The 16405-nt window shown below is 39.4% G+C and overlaps 1 protein-coding gene across 2 annotated transcripts in view; it reads left to right on the forward strand.

The window, feature by feature from the left end:
• The window catches only part of LOC147311795 (ephrin type-A receptor 6-like), a 182440-nt gene extending 166439 nt beyond the window's left edge, over positions 1–16001 (forward strand). The window contains exons 11-17 of one of the 2 annotated variants that reach the window (XM_086267658.1): positions 190–375; positions 5779–5840; positions 6192–6401; positions 9409–9558; positions 11912–12105; positions 12399–12548; positions 13757–16001. In XM_086267658.1, coding sequence (XP_086123784.1) covers positions 190–375; positions 5779–5840; positions 6192–6401; positions 9409–9558; positions 11912–12105; positions 12399–12548; positions 13757–13871 — 1067 coding nt within the window. In that variant the 3' untranslated portion in view covers positions 13872–16001. The remainder of the gene's footprint in view (positions 1–189; positions 376–5778; positions 5841–6191; positions 6402–9408; positions 9559–11911; positions 12106–12398; positions 12549–13756) is intronic. The other variant, XM_086267657.1, reaches the window with a different exon arrangement.
• Positions 16002–16405: the final 404 nt, after the last annotated feature.

The raw sequence follows: 16405 nt of genomic DNA on the forward strand, positions 1-16405 counted from the left end.
CTCATATGGCATTAAAAAAGTAAGTCTGCATTGCATAAATCATTAAATCTGGATAGACTTCATTTAAAGTTAGGTTTAGGCAAGTAGTCAGGAAGTGAAGATGCAAGTGAGTTTATTGAGCTCCGTGTGTGTGTGTGTGTGTGTGTGTGTGTGTGTGTGTGTGTGTGTGTGTGTGTGTGTTTTCTCCAGGTGAATTTGGAGAAGTGTGCAGCGGCCGTCTGAGAACACCAGGGAAGAAGGAGATTGCCGTGGCGATAAAGACACTAAAGGGAGGCTATGTTGAGCGTCAGAGGTGGGACTTCCTGCGTGAGGCATCTATCATGGGCCAGTTTGACCACCCTAACATCATCAGGCTGGAGGGCGTGGTCACAAAAAGTAAGGAGGATTGTGAGAGAGGTTGCTTACTTGAGGCAAATTCAAATCGCTCCAATGTACATGCAGTGTCACCTCTTCAGTACGTTCTTCTAATATAGTCTGAAACATAGTTGGCAGTGATTTATGGAGGAGCCTGTACACAACTGATGCCGCTGATGAAAAACTGTATTTTTAAGCTACGAGATAAATCTTTTCTTCATAACTCGCGTCGCTCCCCCATACTGCTGCTGCTTCGCTGTATTCACTGCCAACACACAAACTCAAACCCAGTCTACTGCTTCTTCTGCACATTCGAGCCTAATGAGTTTGGCGTTTTTCCATGTAGAATTAAAGAAAAGAACATTGCATCATATAAACATTTGAAACGCTGCTGCTATATTTTTATCAAAAAGAAAGAAGACCCCTCCCCCCCAACAGTTTGGCTGTCTGTTGTAGTCTGCGCAAAATCCTGAATTAACATTAAGCATTTTGCTTATAAAGCAATAAAGTTCCACCTTTGGGTTTTTGGTTGTTTTTTTCTTTGTTTGTTTTTTGTATGGTTGCTCTAAAAACAACCTTTAGGGCTGGAACAGACTTTTTCATACTGAGTAATTAGTCACCATGTGAAATGACTTTGCTCTGTTTATACGTGGCTCAATGTCACTATTTCTGCTTACTTATTGTGTAAATTTGTGTATATGTGTGCATTTTGTTTGCAAGTGGCCGGGGCTGCATGGCTGTGTAAGTCTCCTGTTTTTGTGAAGAAACACATTTTACCTACAAAACTCGTGTGCGTGAGTGTTTGAGTGTGGACTTGTTAACGAGCTCTGTTTTACTGGGCTCACCCTGTGCAACATATGGTTGTTTTTACAGGGGTTGTATAAACTGAGACATCGCTGTGAATATAAATGTGTCCCCTGAAGACTTTCAATCCCTCTGTGAATGCAAATAGAGGACACTCCTCAGCTCTGACCCCCAAGTGATAAAAACCCAGGCGATAAGGGTTTTTTGTTTGTTTGTTTCTGAGCCAATACTGTCATTATTACATTTAAGGCAATGATGGCTGGTTTTTGCAGCCACGTATTTAAGCGTTTTCATGCACTAACATCTCTGAAGAGAGTGAGTGGAAAAAAGTCCTCCCAACAGCACAGAGCTGACTTGTGCGGTAAGACTCTAAAAACATTTTCAGTGACTGTGACTGAGAAACCTTTCATCACATCAGAGGTCAACAACTGTGTCTGCCTGCGCTGAATAGACATCTTTTATCAATAGCACCTCTTTCAAAGCCATTGAGATCACTCTCTAGTCATAATATTGCATCTGGTCCATTTGTACGTTTCATATTTTCTTAAGGTTTTAAATAATCTCAACTTTTAAATTTGATATATAAGTATATATCTTATATCTGAATAAACCTGTTTCCATGACTGCGAATTCAAAAGTGAACATATGCATACAGCACCCTATACATTAAAAGTCATTTGTGTTTGCAGTGGGGCATCAGACTATATGTAGAGGCTGTATGTATCCTATCTGTGTTCACCTGTCTGTCTTTGTCTTTTCTCTCACTCTCTCCATCTTTCACTCCTTCCATCTGTTGTTGTTCTTCGGAGACTAATTATGGAGAGTATTGTGCTGTGACTGACTGCTATACCTGCTCTGAAATAACAGGTGACACATTAGATTCTGGCAAGCAGGTGCGTTTGTTTTTGTTCAGGCGCTGCACTGCATAACTATATATTGTTTCCAGACCTTGCTAATTAGCTCGGGAAAGCCAAGCTTGATCAAATAATTTCTTGTCTATCCCTGCTGGATTTGTGTAAGGAGGGATGATATTTAAAAGTGATAGGCTTTTGCAGATTTAAACAAAAACATGTGCTCATTTGGTCTCAGGTGATAGAGTTCAGCAAAAACAAGGCTTTACTTATCTAGCCATATGCCTGTGTATATATATATATACTCCATGTCTTCCATTTTTGTGACTGGATTATACATTATGAAGCTCAACACATATTATTCCTGAATGTGTGTTTATTTTAAGTTGTTTGGCTTGCCGATTTGAATACCACAGTAGACTTTCAGAGATTATTTCATCACACAACACCATTGACAACAGGTGCTCGGTCTTCCAGTGGAAATGCTCCAAGCACATTCTGTTTAACAGAAATGTTCTAAGCCTGCAGCGTTTGCAATTTCTGTTTAAACCAAAGTGGAAGATGCTTCATTAGCAATCCATAGGAACAATGAAATGCTGGTGCTCAAGTGACCATAACTCGCACCATCTGTTATTTTTATAATTATCTCATACTTCAGACAGTTTTGCATACTTCTTTTGGAAAAGTTGCTGTTCAAAGCCGTTATAAAAGTTAACCCAGCATTCATTCACCAAATCAACCTGTCATTTAGCATCTTTAATCTTTTCTTTTGTAAAAAGTGCAAAAGCAATTTACGTTTACAGTCACGTCCTGTGGAAAACTAAGTACACCCTTACAGCTCCCGTGGGAATTAGGAGGATAAGTAGATAAGTAGTAGCCATATACTGCTAATCAAATATTGACCACCATCAAATTCAACTAGATCTATAAAAGCAGATGTTTGGGCAGTTTGCTGGTCTGGAGCATTCAGGTGAGTATTAATACAACGGCATCTTCCCAGTCCTTGAGAGATTACCCCAAGGTCGGATCATGCAATGCTCAGACAAACTTTAAAAAACTCAAGAGCCACATCTCAGAATCTGCGGGCCTCAGTTACCATTTTAAATGTTCATGATTGCTCATGATTGTGCAATAAGAAAAATATTAAAAGTTGGGAAGCTCACAAAAAAAACATCCATAGTTCAAATTTACAAAGCTGCATCTGAGCAAACCACTGCTGGAACAGTGTCTTTTAGCTCGACTAGACCAAAGTGGAGATGTTTGGCCATAATGCACAACATCAAGTTTGGCCAAAGTCAAACAGAGCACATCAGCATGAACTACCAAGCACAGTAGTGGAGGAGTGATGGTTTGGACTGGTTCTGCAGTCACATGACCTTGGCCTCTTGCAGTCAATGAGTCCATCATGAACTGTTCAACCAAAGCAACTGAGACTCATATGTACCATCGGCCCGACTGCTAAAGATTGACTGAAGCTGGGTCATGAAACAGGACAATGATCCCAAGTATATTAGAAAATCTACACCATAATGGCTGAAAAAGAAAAGAATCAAGTTGTTGCAAAGTCAAAGTCCAGGACTCAACTTAACTGAGGTGCTAAGGGGAAACCTTAAAAGAGCTATCCATGAATTCATGTTTGCCAACCGCAGTAAACTGAATTAGTTTTGTAAAAAAAAAAAAAAAAAAGAGTGGGCCAGGCCAAAATTCCTCCGCAGTGATGTGAGGGATTGTTAATGCAATAAAGGAATTATTACAAGCTATTGAATCATGCGGAGTAGTTTTTTCAAAGGACTGCAGAGTCCTGTGAAAACTTTCTGTTTTGACTGAATGATTTTTTCATTTGAAGGAATGATGGTCTAATTACTCCTCTAAACTTTTCACTTTCAGCAGCTGCACATGATACAATACAAGAAACGTGTCTTGGCTCAGTATGCCTTACTAATAATATGTTGTAGTCACTCAAACAATAACAAATATTGTCATTGAGATTATAGCCCAAAGCTGGCAGACTTCCTTATGCTGCCTGTCTTTTTTTTTTTAACAATTTAGCTTTTTTCTGTCAAAATCCAGCACAGTTGCACTATCCAGATGCACAAAAACTCAATTATGTCAGTGCCTGTAAACACGCTGCTATATTGTCCAAATTATAGTCCAACTTGTAAATGAGAAGTCATTTAAATTCAAATTAGATTTGACATTTAAATAGGTTTAAGTCACATTATTGTGTCAACCTAATCAAACTATTACTGTCTCTACTGAGCTAAAACACTGACCCCAAAACTGAAGTTTTAGGTTTGTCCTTCAGCTTGTTACGCACTATTATTCATCAGTTCAGATGAAAAAATACATAACAATGTGCATCATTTTTTAAGCATTTCAAGTATTATATGCATATATCAGAAGTGTCCAAACCTTGTGGTTTGTTCATATATTGCTGTCTCCCTTCTCGTAAAAAAAGATCTATAAATATCCTTGAAACAGAAAAAAAATGTGGAAAACTAGGAATATTGGATAAACATTAAAAGTAAGACGGCAGTCGTCTGTTGAATTATGAAACGGCAAATACTCACCTGAAACTGTGTTGAGAGACCCCATTATATAAATGTCTGTAAAATATTCCATCTTCCGTCATGTCATTTTCATATTCCTGTGTGAGTTTTAAAAATTACATGAACTGAAAGTGTAATAACATGGTGTCTCTTCACCAATCAAATACTTGTCTTTCTCTTCCAGCAGTTCAGGAGGGTTTACAGCTCACCAGAAAACAGGCCTTAGACAGTTGGTTTCTAGCTGTAAACCAGTCAATCAGTAACTCTGTAGGGATCCTCGGTGGGGAAACAAAAACATTTGGAAAGAGAAACTGGGCTTACATTTTTTCTAACTAATATTTCGTGTCATACATGGACTGAATACTGAATACGGTCCCAACTGACCGGCTGGGTATTTTGAAACGGACAGATTTTATCAATTGAGCAGCTTGACTTGATGCATCAATAAACTGCTCATGTTCTGTGAGGTTGTTTTTTTCAAGTTGTTTTCCCTCCTGGATTTCCTGAAATAGTAACTAAATTTAAAATAATTGAAATACTTTGTAATTTTGTCAGCCGCTCTTTATAAGCATAATGCGTTTTCTACATTAATTCAATTATAATGTTTTAGATGATCAGTGGATCATGTAGGATGGCATGAGAGATAGCATGCAATATTCTTCTTTTATCAGAAAATTCATAATTAATCTGTTTAATCTAATTCTTTAACTGCTTTAGACTACTAGCTGTCTTCTCCATAAATAAAAGATCATTCTCATTGTATGTTTAATGCACGCTTCACTTTGAAGTCTGCTTTACAGTCTGGCCGAGTTTAGATGGTTGTTTCAGAACCAAACATAATCAAATTTTATTTCAAAAACATGCAAACTGAACTAATACTACAGACTGAATATACAATTAGTATTTACTGCAAAGAAGGCCATGTTTACCTTATGAATAGCAAGTAGCTATGGTAGGAGCAAGCAGCATACTCAGTTTCTCAGGCAGGACTCCTTCACTTCACTTCTTCGACTTAAGAGGCCAACTGGTGACATTTGGGTGGCTAGATCCAGCCTTTATAAACAGCATGTGCTTTGGACCACAGACATTGTGAGTCTCACTCCATTTCTGCCAAGCTCCTTCGATCTTATCCTCCACCCTACACTGTAAACGGGCCACAATGCCACAGAAATATTCTGAAATAAACACGGTGTATGTGCTGTCTTTGTGTGTTTTTGCAGGCAGGCCTGTTATGATCGTGGTGGAGTACATGGAAAATGGATCACTGGACTCATTTTTGAGAGTAAGTGTTGGAGTGTCGCAGAACTCAGGCATGATTATTTCCTCAGATAGTCTCAAAATCTCTGCTGTACATATTTTTACTGCCTCTGCATGCCTTTGCACTTAAGGCTTTGCGAGATCACTTCTAGTAACATTTGTGACTCATCACTTATATGAATTATGTAATGTATTTACTGTAGCAGACTCTCCTCTCAGTTTGCTGCTCAGCTTAATTCTGAACAAACTAGTTTCTTCTTCTTTTTTGTCAGTAAATTTTCTTTGTCTTGCTCTCTTTATCCATCCTTACCCTCCTTTTTCTGCCTTCTCTTTCTCTGACCCCATACTTTCCTCAATATCCTATTCTTCCTGTTAGCAACATGATGGTCACTTCACCGTCATCCAGTTGGTTGGCATGCTGCGTGGCATCGCTTCGGGCATGAAGTATCTGTCAGATATGGGCTACGTTCACCGAGACCTGGCAGCTCGAAACATTCTGGTCAACAGCAATCTGGTGTGTAAAGTGTCAGACTTCGGCTTGTCCCGAGTCTTGGAGGACGACCCGGAGGCAGCTTACACCACAACGGTACACCTGACACCCTCCAATAACTCAGCCCTCATAAACCAAGCAGCTGCTGCTAATTTATTACAGCTTTTCACAAAGCTGAAATCATTTTGTTCTATGTCACAACTGGGAAAAATGTTACTGTTAGGACCTGCACTGAGGTTGCATCGATTGCATCCATTATTTTCCTGGGATTTTAATGTTGAACCATTTTAGGAAACTAAGGCTGTAATGCGTAAAAAGCTTCTGTTTTTTTAAGTTGTTTCTCCATCGTTGCATTTTATCGCCTCAAAAATTGCTAGATGTGAAATATTGACAGGTAAAGCCAAGAGAAATCTAAACAAAAGATGAAAAACAAGGAGCAAATTCAGAGGGGATATCACTGAAACATGAAGAGATGAGCAGGCAAAGAAAGTAAGCAGGAAGTGTAATCGATTGCAGAACAGACAGACTGACGACTAACAAGGGAGACGCTGAACAATATATACACATGAGGAGCGAATAGGGATCAGGCACGGGTGGACAATAAGTGCAAAGCAGACAATCATAGAGGCAGGAAAACAAAGGAAACAAAACCAAAGAGGCACATAGAAAGTGATTACCAAAATAAAACAGAGACACTGAAAACACAAGGAGAGACAAAGGAAACACAGGGGATAGTGAGGAAAGGTAATGAGAAGTTAGTGAGGAGATCTGAGCCTCGACAATAGCTACAGCAGCACAGTAATATCCATGATAAAAGTTTACCTTCACTCCAGTCTTATTCACAGCCAGCTGGTGTAAATCTGGCTTTGGTAGCGAATCTCATTAGAAGCAGAGACTGAAAGTTTTAAACCGCAAAAGGCACGGAAGTCCAACCTAGCAGCTGTTCCCTAGCTGTTAGGTTGGACTAGTATGGCAGTATCAAAAAAGAAAAACGGATTTCCAAAGTAGCTTCTACACGTACTCTGAAAACTTTGCATCTCCAGAAACCTAGTATTCAAAAACACATCAATACTGAAGCGAGGAGACGAGAGTCTTGTGGATCTTTTTTCTTTCAGCACCTGTTGCTTCTTATCATTGTTTCACTCAAACAAATCCCCAGATGTCAGTGTGGAAAAGTAAAATGAAAATCAAAAATGAAATATGACACTAAAAGTTTTGAATTTTCAATTAAACGGTTCTATTTACCGTGTATGCTGATGCTATCTGTATAAGAAACCCGATGCATTGCTCCAACTAGATTAGGCTGATTTAATTTAGATTTTCCTGCTTTACCGGCCGAGGCAAGCAAAAGATGGACTAGCCTTAAATTGCAAAAGTGAAACTTTCAGTGCTCATGTGCTAAATCTGTCTGAGCCCACAGTGACCTCCATTTCCTTGTTTGTATTGAGGTTTTTGTGTGAGGGAAATGCTGTGTTTACGGCTCCAAGTTGAACTTTCTGCCTCACAACACTGTGGTTGAAATCCAAAAAAGGGAAGTGAAAGGTGAGGTGAGCTGAAAGGAGAAAGGGGAGAAAAGAGGCAAAAAAACCAGAATATTTAGCACAGTGACAGCAGCATTATTGAAGACTACTTTCTGTTGTTATATCATACAGGATGAGAGAGTCCAGGCATATTTACCCTACCTATTTGGACAATTGCACATTAAGCACATTCAGTTTGAAATTATGACTCGAATGCAAAAATGTGCAGAGCTAAAAAATCCAGATCTTTAATCTGAAAACAGGAAATGGTCATACACTTGGAGGCAGTCAGTGAGGGCAAAAAGAACAAGCAGACAAAAGACAAGATCCCAAAACTGCAAAAGGTCATAAATGGAAGAATAACAATGAACACTAAGAAAAAAAACACCCAAAACAAAAGCTAGAAGCACTGAAACCTTTACTGCAAATAATACAAGAGGACTTGGCACTTAGGCACCATATGCCCTGCACTCCCTAATTTATTAATTAGGCGGTGCAATTGATAATTATTCACTTATTAAATTTAAATAAACTCCACCTTGGAAAGTCAGAGCACCCACACCGACCCTGATTCTGCAATCCAAAAGGCAGCAGCACATGTAAACAGCAGTAAAACTGTAGAATTTGTAATCTGTACTGTCACCGCTGTGCATTTGTGAATTACTACATAAGCCATACACAAAGCACCGACCAGGCTATATCTGTGAACGTCCTGCTGTGGCGTTTAAGCACATAAAAGAGGTATGGCATTGTACCTCAGATGTTACCAACCTTAAACCTTTATATTATCGGCTGAACGTCTCCACGCTGCCCGTTTCTGTGATTACTACTGCTCAAATGTGACGTTGCTCTTTTACTCTGACATCAGACTTTCGAGATGAAAGGAACACAGCATATCTCACAAAAAGGGTGTGAAACAGAGAGGACAGATGTACTGGATGCTACAATAAAGTACATCTTACTTTATATTTGTACAAGGAGTCCAAGTTGCATCAAACGCAGTAGAAAAACCTCAGTGGAAGGTACAGCCTGTTTTACACATTATAACTGAAGTTTAGTGACTTTCCAAGTATTTTTAGTCTGAACTAAATGGTTTCAACAGTGGATGTAACTTTGGGGACTTTAATAAACTTGAGGGATGCATTTACTATATGCTAAGATAAGATAAGATAAGATAAGATAAGATAAGATAAGATAGAACTTTATTAATCCCTCGGGTGGGTTCCTCTGGGAAATTCGATTTCCAAAAAAGCACAGCACCGACAGAAGTTACAGAGTTACAGAATATTATATATACACTGAACAAAAATATAAACGCAACACCTCTGTTTTTGCTCCCATTCCCCATGGGATGGACGCAGAGACCCAAAATTCACTCCAGACACACAACACAACCATCCCTCCCAAACAGCGGTCACAAATCAGTCCAAATGTGTGGCAGTGGGCACATCCGCTACACTGAGACAATCCATCCCACCCCACAGGCGTGCCACATCAGGATGCTGGCATTTTGCATTTTGCTCATATGTGTGCTTGCATTATTTATGTGTGGCTTTGTTTTACCTTTTATTTTTCATGAGCAGGGTGGTAAGATCCCAATTCGATGGACAGCTCCTGAGGCCATCTCATACAGAAAATTCTCCTCGGCCAGTGATGCATGGAGCTACGGCATTGTCATGTGGGAAGTGATGTCTTATGGAGAACGACCATACTGGGAGATGTCCAATCAGGATGTGAGTATTCCTGTCATATGAGGAGAAAAACTATTAAAACTAGCAGGACTTCATGATAAAAATATAGAGCTTGTCTTTTTAATATAATGTACTTCAAGATACATGATGTAAGATTTTCTGAAATTGGATTTTGATGCTGTGAAGCAAATGAATTGCACATTCAGTCTATTACTTCGGCATTTCATTATTTTATTTTAATTTCACTCTTTATCCTGTAAAATTAACTTTACATGTGTAAAAGATAAGCATATTTTACACGAGGTATACCAAGAGAACGTGTAACACCTATTCCAGCATGTGGTATTACAGGTCATGGTTACCTGAACTGGAATTGTAGCTGGAGGCTACTTGCAGAATAAAGATATCTCTACTCTTAAAAATTATATTTTGTGAGGAGTGGAGAGGCCAGACAGTTTTTAAGTAAGTGGTCAGGCCAAAACTGTTATTTTGGGGGTTGTTTCGTTTTGTAATGTTTGTTTCTGTATTTAATCAGTGTTTTCGAGATCGCTGTTGTTTGCTTTTGGAGCAGATGTCACTGTGTACACCATCAGGATTCATATAAAATAATCTTTTTTTATACTTTTCAGTTAAATTAAAAATAAAATTTGGAAATACTGCTTGATTTATTGATTTTAATTGTTGCTACATACAGTAGTAATTTGTTGACATAGCTCATAAGTTGGATGCACCATTAAAATGTGTCCATGTGGGACCAACAGCTACTGACTGAATGGATAACCTGACCTAACAGGTTTCATCATTTGTTGTGAGTGGCAAGAAGCCAAAAGTTGGTCTTGTTTTGTCTCCAACATGATTTTGCACAGCAATAGTAGCAACACACTGTGGTAGCAACTAGAGGATACTTTGCTGCTATTTTCGTCTTTATGGCTGGTGGCAACCAGTGTTAACATGCAATACCACCTGTTTTATTGAAAAAACTTCTAGGTAATTGCTTTCATTTTTAAATGTTCTCATCAATGCAGTATGTCAAGCATATAAAACACCTGTAGAGTGTGATTGCTCTGTACTATTTGCTTTTGAATCACTGTTTCCTTCATGTGTTCTGCTCAGAGTTATATTGATGAGACGTTTTTCTCTCACAAACCTCTCCTTTAACCTCAATCCACAATAATATTGACTTTTCAGATCCTCCGTTCCTGCTTCACTGTGTAAATTTTAAGTTTGTTTTCCATTATATCTCTTAAAGTCGATGCCCTTTCACCTGCTCTATGACTATTTGCTCACATCAAAAACCTACCTCTGAGAGAATCGAGGTTAGGAACAAAGATACTGGTGATATCCACCCAAAGGATAAAAAAGATGAGTAAGAGGGAATGGAAAGAGCAGTAAAGGTCAGAGGTTCAGAGGACTGCGGGCCAATCAAGGGAGAGTTTATAGCTGTGGATTCAGTGCAGCTGAGCAACCCGCTGATCCCTGGGCTGTGGTCAGGGATTGGAAGGACCTTGGTGGAAGCATATCCATCCCTCTCTCCGCTGAGTGTGAAAGCTCGACTGTAATCCCCTCAACCCTTTACAGACAGACTCACACACATACATACACAGATGACCCGGCACACACATTCACTAAGGTCCCCAGGTTTGGGGAGGATTTGTGCTGTTTGGGAATTGCTTAGAAGTGCTTTCTAAGTCAAAAGGCCAGCCAAGCCACAAAAATCTGCCAAAGACTGTCTCATCCTGGTCAGCCACTTACCACTGCTCGCTACAAAGATACTTGTAGATACGCCGCTTTCCTTGAGGGGATCTGAGGAGATAACGTATGGATGTTAAGACACACTGTCAGCTGAACTCATGATAATTTGAAGAACAAGTGAAAAGTGACTGATAATGTGGCATAAATACAATAATAACATAACAAAACTCTAAACCAGTATGTGAAAGGAAACAAAACAGAGATCACACTGAAGGTTTAGCCTAAATGTGGCCTAAATCTGCATTTTTTTTTTTGTTTTATGTGCCGCATTTGGCTTTGACTGATGGTGTTGAAGGAGAATGAGTCTGGCTGCCTCTATTCTGCCACAGCTCCACCTTTTATGAGCCAGATGTCAGGTGTGTTCTGGCATTTGTGCCACCTCTAGCCACAAAACACTTGGCGTAATCCATGTCAAGCCAAGCTAATGACTTTTGTGCAACATCTGGCGCACACAGCATTTGCCAGTGTTCTAATTGAGCTGCTGTAAGTAGCCAAGAGGCCAAAACTGGTCTGCTATCTTGGAACGTTGTCATGTGTATAACTGATATAAATCACAAAGAAATCTCTAACTTTTAACCAGACTGGTTTAATGGCAGTCTTCAGCCAGATTTAGACCATTTACCACGTCCAACTCTTTCTCCAGGTGATTCTGTCCATCGAAGAGGGCTATCGGCTCCCTGCACCAATGGGCTGCCCAGTAGCCCTGCACCAGCTAATGCTGCACTGTTGGCAGAAGGAGAGGAATCATCGACCAAAGTTTACAGATATAGTTTCTTTCTTGGATAAACTAATCCGTAACCCAAGCAGCCTGCTGCCGCTGGTAGAGGACATTCAGAGGTACAGTACTGAAAAACTTTTTGTGCCATGAAATGAATTAAAGGAAATGCACTCTGGCTAAAAATGACCAGTGAACCAGTGAATGTGTTTTTCTGTGGGAGTATTCTTACTCCAGGACAGAGTATGAGTTATTTTCCTTGAACACTGACAAACGTTTTCACTCCTACACCTAAAATAAGTGACACACTAAGAACTTTTTGATGCTTTCACTAGTTTTTCAATTTTGAGATGACTGAATATGGACATACTATGACATTAACCTTTATTTCTTTTCTTTTTTCTTTTTGCATTAGTCTACCAGAATCTCCGGGGGAGGAAATGGACTACCCAATGTTCATCTCTGTCGGCGACTGGCTGGACTCCATCAAGATGAGTCAGTACAAGAGCAATTTCATGGCAGCAGGCTACAACACATTGGATTCAGTGGCGAGGATGAGTATTGAGTGAGTAGAACAGCTCAAATATAACCGTTTTTTTAAATGTCACGAAAGCATGTCAAGTTTGCATGTTACAAGAAGTGCAGTTCAGTCTGTGAAGCTGTTCTATAGCTCCCAGAGAAAACTTTGTATAGATAGGTAGAAATCACAAGGATAGGCAATGATGTAAAGTAAGATAATTCTATAGTAATGTAATGTTTTAATGTTACGCTACTTTTCACATTTATTTCACTATATTCTAGACAAATATTGCCTTTTTTTATTCGTCTGTATAAAATATAGGGCAGCGCGGTGGTTAGCACGGTTGCCGCACAGCAAGTAGGTCCTGAGTTCAATTCCACCATCAGGCCAGGGTCTTTCTGTGTGGAGTTTGCATGTTCTCCCTGTGTTTGCGTGGGTTCCCTCCGGGTACTCTGGCTTCCTCCTCCTTAACATCAGAATAAAATCTGTGCACCGGAAGCTATATGGCATCAGTTTCCATGTCTGAGCAATTTCTGTAGTTTAATGTCTCTGTATCATGGTAGTTTTGCCCAAAAATTGAAGCTGTATCCAAATTTCACTGCAGTGTTTCTCTACAGACTGTGGTGGTCTTACTCAGCATGACTACAATTTACTCATTTTCCTTGAAGGTCTTGCAGGCAGCTGGTTGCGTAACTGAAAATGGATTTTAGCCATGACATAAGAACCACTCATCCAAACAACTCCACACTGCACTTACTTCGATGCTCAGCCATGCACTCTCCAAGTTTTAAAGTAGATTGGATGAACACTCATGGAGAAAAGAACAGACACATATGCAGACACATGCTGCTTGCATATTAATGTGCTATTAATATCAAGTCAATCTGATATTAATCTAGCACAGTAACATACACTGACAGCACCCATTTTGTTGTATCATGAATACTTTTATACTTCAGGTTCATTTTGCTAAGTTTTGTGAGTTTTTGAGACCCCTAAATCATTAGTATGACTTAGAGTGGGGTCACATATTCAAACTTATAATCAATAATTTTTTTTAATTATCAGGAAATATATTCATCTCAGTGACTGCAAATGTTGGTCGTTCTTTTGTCTAGTTGTATAATTTAAGATTAAAGCACATCTAATTGGTGACACGTGATCAAATAATTACCTTCAATGAGAAGTCCTAACACAGTTAAAGTGTTTTCTGCATGTGTCCTTGTGTGCTTGTGTTTCCCCTCTCGGCCTAGAGATGTGAGGCGTATTGGTGTGGAGCTGATCGGCCACCAGAGGCGAATCATCAGCAGCATACAGACCCTTCACCTTCAGCTACTGCACGAACACGAGAAGGGTTTCCATGTATAAGGACGCCCTTTATTATAACCTGGGATGGACAGATAGATGGACCAGATGGAAGTGAGGTCTAGACCATGTGACAGACAGTCTACAGCCTGTGCCTGGGTCTTAACCCCTCATACAGGAGGTCATTGGACAGACTACTCCAGCAGACTCTCCCCTGGTCTCATTCATGTTCTACAGTAACAAACTTTTTTTACTATACACCCCTTACACAGTATGCCTGGTTCTTCCAGACTATTTCAGCCTGATAGACTGTTCAGGCTCTCCCAGGCCTTCACTTAGGGGAATGTAATGCCTTGTTGCAACAACAGTACTTTGTGTGTGGCGCAACAATATCTAGAGGTGTAGATTTGCAAATGTAATCTACTGATTCTTTTTCTTTGTATGTTCTTTTTTTTTCTTTCTGCTCTGAGTTATGTGCTCATGTAGCTGCTATCGGGTGTGCAATGGAAACATTTTGTCCTTTGAAAAAATATATATATATATCCTCAATATTTTTTATTTTGGAGTTTGATATTTTATCATAAAGGTTTATTTGGATTGCTTTAGTTACCCTCTCTCCAGAGAATCTGGTACACTAATACTTGAAGAAAGAAGCGGGAAGTTTATGAATGTTTAAAAGTGTATAGACAAGTAATAATAATTATTATAACCTAATATGAATATATGTGCAGTCCTGTATGTGAAAGCCCTAGTAAATCTGGATCTTATTTAGATATTTGATTTTACAGAAAATTGGTTTGTTTGTTTGTTTTTTAATCAAAAACAGCAATACAGTATTATGCAGTCACCTCAGTATCTCAGAGAAAGATGAAGAATTGTGCAATGAGAGAACTCTTGTTGACATACAAACATGAGGCTCACATAACACCATCCGTCAGTTTTAGTGTCATACCCAAAGCTTGCAAAACTGGATCTGTTGCTTTTAGATGAACCAGTGTACACCCAATGGTGCGATCAGCCTGTTTTGTTTTGGATTCTTTATTTATTTACTTGGATTGTGAATGTCATACATTGCCTGAAAGTACACGAATCTCCACTGTCTTAATATATGAATGTTCACAGAGCTTAGCTATAGAGGAGAGACGTTTGGTTGGAAACTTAACAGGGACTTATATGATGAAATTCTTCCATGCCATTATTGTTTTTTTTTTCTTGCACACACTCACACAGACAGTACTGACAGAGGTTTGCACTTCAGAGACAAAGCTGATCCATGATGTCAGAGAATAGCTCATCTGGGGCGCAAGATCACCAGATGGAGTAATTGTGATGGTGTAAAGATTGTGATATGGGAAAACTGTGTACATAAACATAGCCTAATTTCAAACTGGCAGTAGATGTCATGTTGTTGGATGTTTGCCATTGAGATGAACATTTTCTTCATACTCTTAAGTCAGCTGAGAATATGCAGTGGTGAAGAATAAAAGTACTTAGAGCTGGAGGCAGCAGAAGTAGCTAAAAGCTGGTTAATGGAAATCGGTGTGAAAAACGTCAGTAGTCTTAGTTACGTGAGGTTAGGACAGATGTGTTCGCCAGAGAGGGAGAACCAACATAAACAGCAGCATCATAACTCATCATGTGTCATTGTAACATCGACAGTAACAAACACAAATGCTCAAAAACACACAAACAGACACAGAATGCCTTACAGTCTGCGGACCATGCAAGCCGTTTATAAGTTTCAGTGCAGTCACAGGACCTAGCCATTAGTCTGAATTGTATGAGAATAACCTCCCATCTACAGCTGTGGGTTTTAATAAGAATTGGAGCTCAATGATTAATGTCAAGGGCAAACTGGATACAAAGATCTGTGCCTTTCGGTCACGGCGCAGTCATGCATCCAGGCCTTCAGGAGCAGGAAAGGTGCACGCACAGCACACATTCAAACGCGCACACACACACACACGCTCGCAGTCACCGCCGCTCTACAGAATATGGGGAATATCAGATGCTGTTTGTTTAGCATGTTCTACTGCTGAGCAATGTTAGAACGTTCTTTTGTACAAAGTACAAGTATACTTATAATTCTTGTATTTTATTTTTCTATGATTTCCAAAGAGATGTTGTAGATCTTGCACACTGTAAGAGGCAGTTACAGCGAATATTTATTTGCAAATAAACATGAACAGTTCTGGTGGTTGACTGCTCATTTCATTTGGTTCGTTTTCATTCACTATCACTTGAATGAGACGCAGAGCGGCTCGAGGAAAGGAAAATGTCTCTTCGGTCAGACAGGACAGGCTGTCCTCTCAGTGAAGATAACGTGATTTAACAAAGCTCAAGGACTAAGCTCCATCTCTCTAATCTGCATTTAAGTTATTGTCAAATGTATGTGACTTTTCTCTTTAAACTAGGCAATTATCCTGACATTTTACAAGGTACTGATAACCAAAAGATGGAGCTGTTGGACCACTCAGCAGCTTCAAAACTGTTATATGAGAAGATTAAAATATTAACTACTTAGATAATAATAAAAAATAAAGACTACGTGCATAATTTTCAGATTGGGTACGCTATATACTTTCTGCTGAGAGGAG

The sequence above is a fragment of the Aulonocara sp. 'chitande type north' Nkhata Bay genome, linkage group LG16 (genome assembly GCF_057382095.1).
Source record: "Aulonocara sp. 'chitande type north' Nkhata Bay isolate Kocher_YH1m ecotype deep benthic linkage group LG16, A_spYH_male_GT1.1, whole genome shotgun sequence".
Lineage (NCBI taxonomy): Eukaryota > Metazoa > Chordata > Actinopteri > Cichliformes > Cichlidae > Aulonocara > Aulonocara sp. 'chitande type north' Nkhata Bay.